At 36.2% G+C, this 13,639-nt stretch overlaps 1 protein-coding gene across 1 annotated transcript in view; it reads right to left on the reverse strand.

The window, feature by feature from the left end:
• The window catches only part of AFG2A (AFG2 AAA ATPase homolog A), a 201,007-nt gene that overhangs the window by 182,803 nt on the left and 4,565 nt on the right, over nucleotides 1–13,639 (reverse strand). The window contains exons 4-8 of the mRNA XM_062573995.1: nucleotides 12,692–13,327; nucleotides 10,355–10,484; nucleotides 9,637–9,693; nucleotides 8,706–8,829; nucleotides 6,888–7,143 (exon numbers count right to left, since the gene is read on the reverse strand). Coding sequence (XP_062429979.1) covers nucleotides 6,888–7,143; nucleotides 8,706–8,829; nucleotides 9,637–9,693; nucleotides 10,355–10,484; nucleotides 12,692–13,327 — 1,203 coding nt within the window. The remainder of the gene's footprint in view (nucleotides 1–6,887; nucleotides 7,144–8,705; nucleotides 8,830–9,636; nucleotides 9,694–10,354; nucleotides 10,485–12,691; nucleotides 13,328–13,639) is intronic.

Raw genomic sequence — 13,639 nt, forward strand, 5'->3', positions numbered from 1 at the left:
TAACCACTTCTGCATAAAAGCTATCTTTCTGAAATAGTGCTTTAAGAAACAATCCAAAAACATATATATGTTACAGTCTGAGTCCAAAAAAGCCACATTGCTTTGTATATGTGCATGCAAGCAAGGACACATTTGTTTATAACCTGTTAAGACAGCAAAGTAGGTCAATTGCTTCAGCTAAAAAACAACATCTACAGTAAGGACTCAACTTTAAAAATACAGAACACAGCAGTAACTTAAAATTAGCAAACTCTGAAGATGGGAATTGGATTTTCTTGGTATTGTTACACAGTAAATTAACAGTGTATGGAACACTGCGTAAGAAAAGGTTGTAAGAACCACTTTTAAACAGATTATCATTGACAATTTACCCTAAAGAGACCTATGCAAGAGTCAGAAATATGCAGGTAGACACAACTTACTGAGAAAAAATCTGGAACTCAAACATTCCTACAAAAAAATTAATTCACAGTTTTACTTCTATACGACATCTGGAGCTATCAGTGTATTTCAAAGTCCAGTGTTCTACCATTTTTGCAAAATTCTGTCTTTCAGTTTCATAAGGATACATTTTTTGATACTGACCATCTGATTCTACACATTATTAATATTCCCCACAAAACATGTGTTTTCTACATCACCTATTAACAAAAAGGCAAGAGACCCATAGGAATCATTATTCAGTTATAGAATGCAATAATAAGTCATTCGCTACTGCTTTATTTCAATCTTTTTTCATGCTACAAAATAAATACATAAAGTAAACACGGTATTTTCAACCACTTCCTATAAAGAAATGAAATAAAATCTAAAGCATGTCAGGCAAGGCTTTACCTTTAATATCTGTCATTCCAATCAGCAAATTTGAAAACAAACTAAAAAAAAAAAATACTCTGCAAAAGAAGCAATCCCATTGCCTTGGCCATCAACTGCCTTTATCAAAATCTATACATTCAACTGTATCTCAACATACATTCCTACATTTAAGAATATACTGCAAGGAAAAACATTTACATTTACAGTACACCTACAAGCAGAACTCTGGCCCAAATAGTTTTGGGAAAGGTTCAAACTTTGTTCTGAAATTCATGGATTAAAGAAAGGATATTCTTGATGTCCTAATAACAGGCTGCTTCACCAAGACCATCAACAAGCTGGAACTAAGAGCTCAGATCTGACACATCAGGCTGCAAAGCTGCATTTTGAATGCAATGCCTATGTAACTGAAAGACCAGTAAGAGGCTGGTCCTGAGGATGCACTGCAACTCATTGTTAACTACAGCAGCCCAAATGGCTTTCATTTCCCACTGATGGCCATTTTACCAAAACTGCAGAAGCCATGTAAAAAAAAACTCCCACGGATCTAAGAAAAAGACATTCCTGGATTTCAGGGGTATTTATTTCCTCATCAATTACTGGGAAAATAAAAAACCTAGGAACCCTTAGTTTTGTTCCTTCCCCCCTTCTTCTAATGCAGGAGGGCTTAAGTGTAACAAAAATATCCCTGATTTTCAGTGTGGAGTCCAGAAATTCTTTTTGGGGTTATAAAAGATACTGTAATATGTTTCCCAGCTTCATTAAAAACTAAATGAAGTATCCTACCAAATAACTTCTATGCTTACAGATTTAATACCTACATACAATCAATACTCAGAGCTATACATTAAACAGCATAAAGACTCTTCATCCTAGTTGTATCGCTTATCAAGGTGTAAGGGCAATAAAAAGGCCAAACGAATATCATAGACAACAAGATTTTAAACAAGAGGACTCTTAAAATTATGAAGATAAGAAAAAAGGACATTATTATATGTCAGTGCAAGGAGCACAGCTTCACTGATTCAATAGAATAATGTTGATTTATAACAGGTCAAAAATAGAACTCAATTTCTTATTTCCATAACGTTTTAGACAACAGCCAGCTCAAGTCAGTGAACCAATATAATCCTGAAGGCTAAGCAAGGAGGTACCTCTGACTGTATTACAGTTAGGGAATTTATAGAACTTCAGTGCAAAACAAAAGGATTAGTGCTTCTTTCGCAGAAGTCTCAAAGTTACAATGGTTGTAATGCAGCATCCTTACTGGAACCAATTAGATGTTATTGCAAGAGAAACCACTATTTAAACAAAGACATTTGTTCTTCCTTTCCTCATGATGCTATCTTATCACAGTCCAAGTGTTTTATATCAGCACACTGAAATTATGTGTAATGAACAAGGATGTTCAAGATAAATTCTAAGAGTTACAAAGCAAATACTTCCTTTCTCTGTAAACAATATGACTGAACCCACTTCTTGAAGAAATCAAGCTATATTTATATTCACCCTTTTGAAATGCTACAGGCAGCCATAGAAGGATAAGTTTATAATAAATTGCTATATTTGGAAACCTTTGTTGCTAAGCATCTTCTAACATTCAGTACAGTTTATACCATTCATGTCCCTGCTACATAATTAACATTTCATATGTTTTTCCAAAAAAGTGCAGAGCTTATCTTTGCTGTTAAATTAAAGCCATTATAATTTTTTAGGGAATTAATGGGGGGGGCGGCAATTAATTGGAGCAGAAGCAGCAAGATCCTGGGGAACAGAAATACTGCCATTGTATGAAAGGATATGGCACAGTTTATCTTCTAAACAGCATGCCTTTCGAGATAAAGCAATCCAGAATTCAGTCGTTCATGCTAAAAGGTATCTACTCAACTGTTCAAGACATGGGTAACCCTCCTCCAATCTTAATAATATGATTTTCTTAGCTGCAAACATAATTAAGGCCTTTTCTTGTCCAGAATTTTGTGCATATGAACCCTTGATGGGGCATTCAAGTCCATAACAAGTTCACTGTAAGCTGATATTCACAGCATATGGTCCAGTGTTCAAAAAGTGTCTGCAGGTTTTCTGTATCATGCTGTTAACTGGTATGAAAGATTATAAGAGGATGCAACATGCAAAAATTATGGAAATCACGAGCATATATTGCTAAGTAGTAGAGAAACATAGCAAATCAAGAAATCTTAATTTCTCCCGTATAATCATTATAGATAATGTAACTGTAAACAGAATTAGGTATATTATTTCTGAAAAGCAGTGCACCTATGCCAGTGAGACCTGCTATGTTTGAAATACCAGTTTAATTTTAATTCTGCCAGATTGATCACAAGCTGTCTCTTAGTTATTTATAAAACAGCCAAATGGTATCTTGCCTGACATGCAAGACAGGGATACAAGTACTTTGCCCAACAATTAAGGCTGGGAAATACACACAGAGCTGTTGCCAATCACCCTGTTGTCAGCTCTTACGCCAATACTGTAAACTTCATGATACCTGGCATTTTTCTTACAAACATAGTCCTCTTATTTTGCAGTTTCATCTTTTAAAAAGCTAAGACTATCCTCAGTAGAGGAAGAGGGACTGAAAGAAAGATCCACCAGCATTTTAAAAACACAGAAGGTCAAATAAAAGCACCTCTGACTTATGATTGTATCTATCTATATATGACTACACAGGTGTTGTGGTTGTAACATCCTGCTTGGAAAAGCCCAGAGCACACTCCACACATTCTCCAGGCCTCTCAACCACCATACCTTTTCCTTGCCCATTCCAGTACACACAGCACTACAGTTCTGTACATACCGTATATATATATAGGATAGAAAACTTGCCTGCCTGACCCCAGAAGCATCACTAAGCAGTGCTTGCTCAAATAAGTTAGTTCTGCCAAGAAAACAGTTGGAAATGTTAACTCTACGATAGCTACGTAGTTTTCATTAACCAAGGTTCTTCAGAATTATCTAGAGGATAAGCATAAAAGTTTTTAGAATCAAGTATCTCAGGGAACTTAACTGCAGATGACCACATGAAAGTTTGCCAATTATAGCCCTACAATTATCATATCATATACTGTGTTACACTAATTGTATACAGCCACAGTCTTCCTTGGTTTATACACGCAGTATAGACATAATATTACACATGCATATGAAAAATGGAGTGGAAATAAAACTATAATGAAGGAAGAATCCTTTAGAAATGACCTAAATCTGTTATTAAGCATACAAACATATTTAGCCTGTAAACGCGTTCAGGTTTTCCAGCCATAAGTGAAGTATCTAAAGGTACATACAAGGCAACCAGGACTTAAGAGTCTCCCAAAGACTACTGCTGCAACACAACTGACAAGCAACAATTATTTTATGCTAAAAACTGAATAGGTACTTCTGGGTTCAGAATCTGCGCTTTTAAATTAATTTCCATGTTTTACCTATATTTAAACACACATCATCTTGATTTATCATGTAAGAAACTGGCAGTTAACCTTAAAATTTGTGAAAGAACTTTGAATTAAGAATTTTCTAATTACCAAGCATTTTGGTTATTTACAAATGGACACCAGCAATCTTAACCACACGTTTGTATTGTGTTTTATGTTGTAATGTATATGAAATGTACATATGTTCAATTCTGAGCATTGCATTACCAAAAGGTTATTGACAAACTGGAGGGAGTTCAGAGAAAATCTACAGAAGTTCTCAGAAGGCAGGAAGGACTTATTTATAAGGAAAGATTAGAAGAGCTAAATATTTATAGCTCGGCTAAGTAATGAATGAGGAGGTAGGGGACGTGAGAACAGCCTACAGATATCTGAACGGTGCAAACAGTAAGGAGGGAGAGTGAATGTGTTACACAAGGATGTAAATAGAAGTAGTAGCATAAAACTAAACAAGGAAAATTTAGGCTCAGTATCAGAGAGCATTCCTGGATATCAAGCCATCTTGATATAATCAAGGAATAATTTCTTCAGGGAAGCAACAGAAACCCATTGCTTAGGACACCAAATCAGAGTAGACAAAACACTCAAAAGCTTGCCATATAGAATAACCTTGCCCCACTGGGGAGAAATATTACGTCACAAAAGCTATTTTTTTCTAATTTTAACCCCAATTAAAGTGGGAATATTTTACATGAAGTTGAAAATTTAATTTAAAAAACAGATTTCAAGAATTTGATCACAAAAAAGAATGTTACTGACAGATGTTCCTGGAACATGAGCAGTTTAAATTTGGTTTATGTAATACTTCAACCAAATCATGCTTTTCACAGTTTTTTGAAAAGGGAAAATACATCCAGGCTGCAAAGAGTTAAAGGAGTAGACCTATATTTTCTCCAGCAGAGGTCGCTCCAAGTTAATAAATGACATGGAAATTTAACAGCATGAATTCAATGAAAGAAGATTAATAGAAAGGAGACCTCTCAGTTCTCTCACTCTCTCAAAGAGCACTGTGTTAGGATGCAAAGCTCCCAGATAACACTGTGTCCTGCAGGTGGATACTGATAGGTGCCTGGCAGAAATTTTGGACTTGCATAAGGCTGAGTAAAGGCATAATGTTCAATGCGTACAACATTCAGAATTTATCTTCTCAAAGGTCCTCATAAAGTGGGTAAATGTATCCAGCTATCTACAGCTGGATAATGAAGTGACCACAGTTACAGAATCAATGAGGACTTCTAATCACAAAATTTTTCACTGAAATGATTTTTTTTTATTACAAGTATTAAGTACTTGCTATGTAAAGCCCATGACACAGGAGGGCTGACAGACTTCCGAAAAAAAGAAGGAAAAATAAAAAGGGAGTCTGATTTTTGATGCTCTTTGTATATATTTCTTTCAAAAAGAAACTAACTTAAACTTAGCTAACTTAAAACAGAACTTAAAATATTACTGTAGCCCGAAGAACATTACAAAAAGAATACTCACTTGTATTTTTTTTCCTCTTTATCCATACAAAAGCCCACAGATTCATGTTAGAACTATCCCTTAAAAATTCTGGAAACTAGCAAGTAAAAACCTTCCTGTTCCAGGTGCCATCACCCCTAATAAAACTTCTATCATCTTAATAGTTAATTCTGATGCAAGAATTAACTGTGCACTGTGCCATTGCCAGAGGAAGCTGTCCCAATGCCAAAGGAAATAAAAGTAAGCAACACATACAGCAAACATATTTGCCAATTACAACGGAGAAAATATGCGTAAGCAGAACTGAAGAGACATATTTTGACTAGACTGTTTTAAAAGGCTGCTCATGGGTAGATTTAAGATCCAACACTGAAACTGCATAGACCCATTATAGCAAAATGTAAAAACGGATAGAGCTTATTTTTAACATTTCATCCAACAAAAGCAGACGTGAACTTGTGTTTAAGTATTCCCTGGAACATACTGAACCCTCGCTGCATGAGCTATGGTTAATTCCTCTGGGCTACATCTGTGCGGAGGCTAAGGGATGCCTTTCAGCCCCAGCTAAGCGCATGCACTCCAGTTGCATCCAAGCTCCACTGCAGAACCAGACCTGGGTGCATGCAATTCCCTGTCACAAACTCCTGGTCTGCAGGCAAACGAAACGCAGGCACAAAAAGTGGGAGAGAGAGAACACAAATGCTAGTCAGGCCCACAGTCTGAACATCCTGGGAATCAGGATCTGCAGGACAAGCTGTCTAGCCCTAGCAACTCAAGACTTTGTGGAGAAGGGGCAGGCTCTAGAGCCCAGAGCAGAACTCCAAGCGATGTATCAGTTAACTCACTCAACTACTGGTAAACTGAGAGACAGCTAACTGTCTAGTATGCTACAGATGGCACAGGGGACTCCCCAGTGTTATTAATCTCAACATTAATACATTAATGCTCACAAACAAGCTTTTCTAGTTTACAAAGAAGCAGACAAATCAGTATTCCTCACATTCCATATTTTGTTATGTTCTGTTTGATACAATGATACAATTCATCCATTCAAAAGCCACTAGTATAAACTGTGGACTATTTCCTTTTTTTTAACTAAATGAAGAGACTAACAGTAAAGTCAGATCCTAAGCAAGATACACAGATCCTTACCTGCTTCCTTGCATACAGCTGCTAAGTCTGCACCCACGTATCCATGTGCACTATCAGCCAGTTGCACCAACTCTGCTGCTGTGAGCGAATGAGGAACTTTCTTAAGAAGCTTCTGGAGTATATCCAGCCGGTCCTGTGCATTAGGAATCCCAATTTCTATTTCTTTATCAAAACGCCCAGGTCTGCGCAGAGCTGCATCCAGTGCATGAGGACGATTAGTGGCCCCAAGTACCAAAAGCTGCCCTTCACTGCCCTCCTGAACAAATCAAACCATAGAAAATACAAATTTAAAAAGAGGATTAAATCTCACATAGTTTATAAACATATTTCCTGCTCACTTTTCACTGCTACTACACACACTAAATCCTGATGCTAGCTCTAAAGGAACTCAGACAACTTTTCACAATAGTATATCCTTTAAGTGATGCCAGCCAAGCTAATCATCCGTGCAACTCAGCAGTATGACAGGCTACATGTACATATGGATAATACAAGAGAAACTTTACTCCAAGATCCTCCTTATCCCACTGTCTCCTGCTCTAATCCCCAAAACCTGCTCTCTTCCCTTTCAGTACCTTTCAGGCACAGGTCTGCCTTCACTTTTGTGTGGGTTACCTGAGGGTATCAGTACACAGCTCTGCTCACAAACACAAAGGAAGAATTCTAACTAAAACCAACAGGAACAACCAGGAAACCAGACGGCTTCTCTTACAAGGGACTGCTCAAGGAACTAAGGCTTTGGTCTGGCAAAACACAGCTTAAGAGGAGCTATGACTTGTCTCAGTAACTGAAACTTCCCTGTACCAGGAAGATAAGCACAGAGGAAAGAAAAATAAGTGTAAGCTGAAAGACAGTGTTGGCATAAGAACAAAAGGCAGCAAAAGACCTTGAATAAATAAATTTTATTCAATAAAAAAGATAATGTATCAAACCAGCAGAGGCAGGAGGTAACAGAAGAACTGTTCAAAAGGAAGAGCAAAGTCAAAAATCCTAATCAATGTCCTCAAGCTCTGCTTTTTCACTTTTAAAGTGATACAATATCAGCGGGGAGGTCTCCTGCAGTGCTGTTCTCTTTTTGCCAATGAAGAACTTTCCCTAGAAAGAATGTCCATCAGTCTTTGCCAACAGAAAATATGCTCTGCCTGTGACCAGTTACAGATTGGTCAATTCAAACTATTATATAGCAAAGTAAGGAGAAATTTGCAGACTAAATAAAAAAAAGACATTGATTTTCATATTGTGAACAGAATTCTTCATCTACTGTCCCGCTAATAATCAGAAAACAACAGATCGGAGATTAGTAAACTTTAGAGGCTTAATTCATAATATACTGAAGTGATTTAAAAAAGCCTTCTGAAGAAAAAGCAAATGTAAATTTTAGTACAGGAATTTTGAAATAGTTGTTGTTTCCTTTACTAATGCAGGTTAACTATCATCATAAGTGTTTTGACTCAATTTCAGAGCAGTAACAATATCCAGCTTAGCTCAATGATAGGGTATCACTAAAATCTCAGTTTTATCTACAAAACTACAAAAGTGGGAGAAGACAAAAGAAAGACAGCGAATGGAGGCAAACTTGCTTTCTTTTGTAGTCTGAAAGCTCTTCCAAACATCTTAGCCTTAATCTCACAGTTATTGACAGACATTTCTCTCCTATTTCCTTTCCTAGTATCCAATAAAGCATACATAACTATATAAAGTATCACCTACGGCCACTTCTTTTCCCAAGTGATGCTCCTAAAATTGGTTGTACTATATAAGCAAATACATAGTGCTCAGCTTGTCCCTGTACACATTGTCTCAATACAGTCTACTTACAGAGCCAATGCCATCCATTAATGTCAGCAATGAAGCTACAACTCTCTTTTCAACTTCATTCTGAGCCCCTTCTCTCTTTGGACAGAGTGCATCCAACTCATCGATAAATATAATGGAAGGGCGACTGATTAAAAAAAAAAAAAAAAAAAGAGGGAGAGAGACAATGAATAAGTGTTAAGGTGCTGAGGAGGATTTAAAATATTAAGGCAAAATTTATGGAAAATATCCAGTTCCTGCTAAAATTAACAAGCATCCCACTCCATTATGAAATTTAAAGTTAAACCTTGAATACGACATTACTCAAAAAGATAATGAAGATTATTATTATTTTACTTAGACAACTAACGCCTTTAAGATGACCTCCAAAGCTATTTTTCTATGACTCTCTCTCAAAGACTAGACACTAAATACTCAGATTTCACGGCTAAAAAGACTGTTTTATTTGCCATCTTCACAGACACAGAAACTAGTCTTTTGCTAATGTATTACGAATATCAGCACCTGGAAGTCTACACTCAGTACCAACACTTGCTTACTTAGAGCTAGCTTCCAAATCTGAGTACAGTACTACACTGCTCTCCAAAAGTAAAACTAGACAGAAAAATTCAGATCCAGGTGAAACTCTGGCTAGTGCTTCCATCTGTTGAAATAAGTATGCAATACACAAACAATACAGACCTAGTGATTTGGCACCATCTGTAACAGTTCCTTAAATAGGATAATGTCCAGAAGCATTTAATAGGCATACTAGAATTTCACTGCCTTCCTTTCAGCTAAGCTGTATATAAATGTATACTTCCTTGTAAAAACCTCTGCAGAAGAATATTACAATTCAAAGATTTTTGCAATGTTTTTTTCTTTTAAAAATATTAACACTGGAACCAATACTGCAAATAAGCAAGCATAAATATAATTATCTAAAAGAATATACCGCAAAGACGCTTCAGCAAATATCTGACGTAATCTTGATTCAGATTCTCCATAAAACCTGTAAGAATTAGAATATTTTAATAAGAACCATGTTTTGCATTTTCCAGGCAATTTGGAAAACTACTACTCTTGTGTCCCGGAAAGCCGCAGCCCTCCCTTTCAGTTTCCAGTGAAGTTAGGAAGTATAGGAATATCTAAAACAATCTTTATTTCCATAAGAACAAGAAATTAAGGTAAAATGATGTAAAAGCAAAGAAATAACCATTTTGCAGCCAGCAAAAAATTACAGAGAAAAGTTTCTCTCTTCTGTGTTAGAAGCATTCTCTTTTTATATAACAAAGACAAATGGGTTGCCTGAAGAAATTAACCCATAGAGTCTCATCTTTTAATTTCAGTATGTTTAAACAAACAAGTTACTCCTCTTGCGGCAGAAGTAACTAACATTCAGTTACAGATGCAGTTTAAGTCTTTTTCTTTTTTCTTAATTTAGTCCATGCCTTGCACAAATTTCTAAGCCAAACCAAATTAACCACTTTTTTTACAACAAGAAACATAACCCCTACTGAGGGAACTCCTTTCCATCTATTTTTTACTGTTGTACAGATAGCCCACACCCAGTTCTACACAGAGGAATACTGGATCTCCAATGGGTAGATGCCAGTACAGGTTTCAAGCAAATATATTTATAGTATTAATAAAAATAAATTGGGTGGACTTACTTGCTTATTATTTCAGGACCATTAATAACAGTAACATGAGCGCCAACCTCATTTGCAATGGCTTTGGCAATCATAGTCTTCCCAGTACCGGGAGGGCCATATAATAGCACTCCTCTAGGAGGAGGGATTCCTTTAGACAAGCACATGCACACAAACAGAGAAGAAAGAGTTATTTGTGCTAAATGCCTGAGTGAACAAGCTGCACTTGCACATTTCACTGCCCTAGTTATTTTTTTATTATAACTTGATCTCAGCATTAACTTCTTTAACCAACATGTCACTTTGATAAAATGGTACGCTTTCAAAGGGAAGAGCTCTCTGCAGGAAACATCTGTGACACTGTTACATGGGGCACACATCTACCTTATTGTCTTCTATAGTCCAACAGGTTCTGTCCCAAAGGCAATCATCTCAATTACTGTACTTTTCAGTAGCTTAACATTATCACTTTCCATTTTTTCTTCAAAAAATTATCGGACTGAGTACCCAGTAGTCATGAATGTACTTTATTATTCAAGACTCTTACAGCATCATCGTTGCAAATTTCCGATGTCAGAAAACCTTTTCCCTTCAGCAGTCCAAAAAATTTTGAATACACTGTAAGGCTTAATTCAAATATCTAGAATTAATTGCATCTTAAAGAATTCTTATAAGAACATGAAAAAATACATATCCATACCAAAAAAAAAAAAGTGAATTTGCACAAACTACAAGGGACAATGGAAGAACAAGGTACTCCTGTGTGCAGTTAAAACTGGACAGAAGTAATCAAACACTGGAGTAAAGTAAGGTTACGATCTCAGGTAATGTGCAGAAAAATATTTCAGACTACAGGGCCAAATTAAATGGGTACGAAGCCAAAAACAGTAAATGAAAAGCTAAAAGGCAAGAAGGGTGACTTATGCTGTTAACAATGGAAAAAGCTCTGGCACAAAAAGCATTGCTGAAACAGGACTGAAGAACAAACACGTAAGGTGATAGAAGAAAACTTACTAGGAATTTCTAGCAATAATATATCCATTTCTAGGAATAATATAACCAGTGTGAACAGAAAAACAACATTTTAGGAACTAACGTACTTGAAAGGACAAAAGTTATCTGCTAATTGACAAAACAGGAACTAAGTGCCTTAGGAACTGGTTCCTTAGTCCATTAAAGCATGTGCTGCTCCCTCCTGTGGCTTTTATTGTACTGGCAAGAAAGAGCTAGACCAAAAGTCTCACTTAAAGTGACTTCCTCACTAGCCAAGAGCAGATAAGGATTCCTAACATTTGGAGGGTTATTCAGCAAGTAACTGTGAGAGGGGAGGAAATATCACCCTCCCTCACATAACTGCTAGTAAAGCCTTTGATCAAGCACTTCTGGTACTAAATATGAAAAATATTGATACTGAAGCAACACTTTTGCCAGCACAAAAACATGTAATGAATGCTGAGGTTGGGGGTCAACAAACTGGGCAGGACAGTAGATTAAAACTTCTTGCCCCATCCCACAGACACCCACAGATTATGCCTATGCAATGTACACTGAAAGAACTGTCTGTATTTTACGAAAATTGCCCTAGTGATCAGTGAAATCACCTCAGAAATGAAAGAAAATGTTGCAACAAAAGAAATAAAAAGAAAAATGTATAAACTTTTTCACTAGACAAGTACAATGAGCAGACTTGCCTGCTCTATGTACATAACCATTTGCGATAAATACTCAGTACATTTTTTTTTTTTTTTTTACCTTTGTCACATAAATTCTCTAAGTTCACATACAATGTTCGAAATAATTTAATATATGGCAATATTAAACATATTAGCTTTTCAACCCTGTAATTCCATACTAAATAAGCTAAGGGGTTCGTGCAAAAAGGCTCAAATATTGCCTTAAAATTTTACAGGAACTCTATAACAGACAGGAATAAAAATAACAGAATAATTAATGGGACTGATTTTTTCCTAACTTAGAAATATATATTTAGTTCACTCTACAAGAAAATAACTTATGAAGTCACAAGAAACATCTGTATCTTTCAAATATCTCAGTACAGAAGTCTTCACTGTTTGCCATAAGTTATGTTCATAAATTCTGTTTATGAACATCAGAACTTTCCTAAATATACATATTTCTTTCCTACTGAATTATTTTTCACACAAGCTAAACATTACATCTTCATAATACCAATACAGTACAATTATAAAAGAGTTTGACACCGCACACCCAAGTATACTGAACCAGTACTACATAAAAACATCAGTATATATTTCTGGTTGAATAACTTGGTTAAAAAAAAGAAAGATTAAAAAAAAATACTATAAAATTAAGAAATCCAATTCTTAGACATCATACCGTAACTCTTGAACAGTTCGGGTTGCTTCATCGGCAGTTCAATTGTTTCTCTAATAGTTTTGAGCTGGCTGTTTAAACCTCCTATCATATCATACGTAATTTGAGATTCGCAGTCACCATCTCCTGCCTCACTAGTCCTAGTTTCAATAAAATTGATTCTAGTTCTTGAAGAAATGAAATAAAAAACGTCTGCACTGCTTATCATTCCAGGTTTGCCAGTCAGTGGGAGTCTCTCACTACCTCCTTTCCCAGATAACTCCAAATCATCAGTGAGGTCTGTGACGTTTTCCTTGCTGTGCAGTTTATCTGTCTGACCAGAGTCTTGACCACTAGCTACCAGAGCAGAACTGGGTGTAACTGGTGACCCTGGAGCCATCGCTTTGTTTGGTGTGCTCGGAGATGCAAACTCCAAAGTATCATCAACCTCCATCTTGCCAAGCTGTAAGGACAAATCTAGTGCACTCTTCTCCAACTCAGATTTTTCAAGGTCTGGCTCATATATTTCACTGGAAATAGCACTGCCTGAGGAGGTCAGCTCTGCACCATCAGTTCCTTTCACTTTCATCACCACGATGTTACAAAGTTTGCCATAGAAAGTGAAAGCCAAGAGGTTTCCTGGCAAAACTACTTTCCCATCTATGATTAAGGTTCAAAAAGAAAAAGAAGAAAACAAAGGAGAAATTTCAATTTAATTTGGCAGAAACAACCTTCAGACACTATTATATCAGAATAATTCTTTACTAGTAAGTAAGAGTGCTATAAATCAACATAACTAAAGGTTACATAATTTTACAACACAATCATTTTGCCTTCTAAAATGATCCTTTTATCTACAAGCAGACAGCACTGGATGAACATTCATCATTAGCACACGTTAACTCTCATACTAAGCTCCTCATTAATCTGAGTTTTCTACCTTTTATATAGCACACAGAGTGAGATTATGGA

This window comes from Rhea pennata, chromosome 4 (assembly GCF_028389875.1).
Source record: "Rhea pennata isolate bPtePen1 chromosome 4, bPtePen1.pri, whole genome shotgun sequence".
NCBI classification, from domain to species: Eukaryota; Metazoa; Chordata; class Aves; order Rheiformes; family Rheidae; genus Rhea; species Rhea pennata.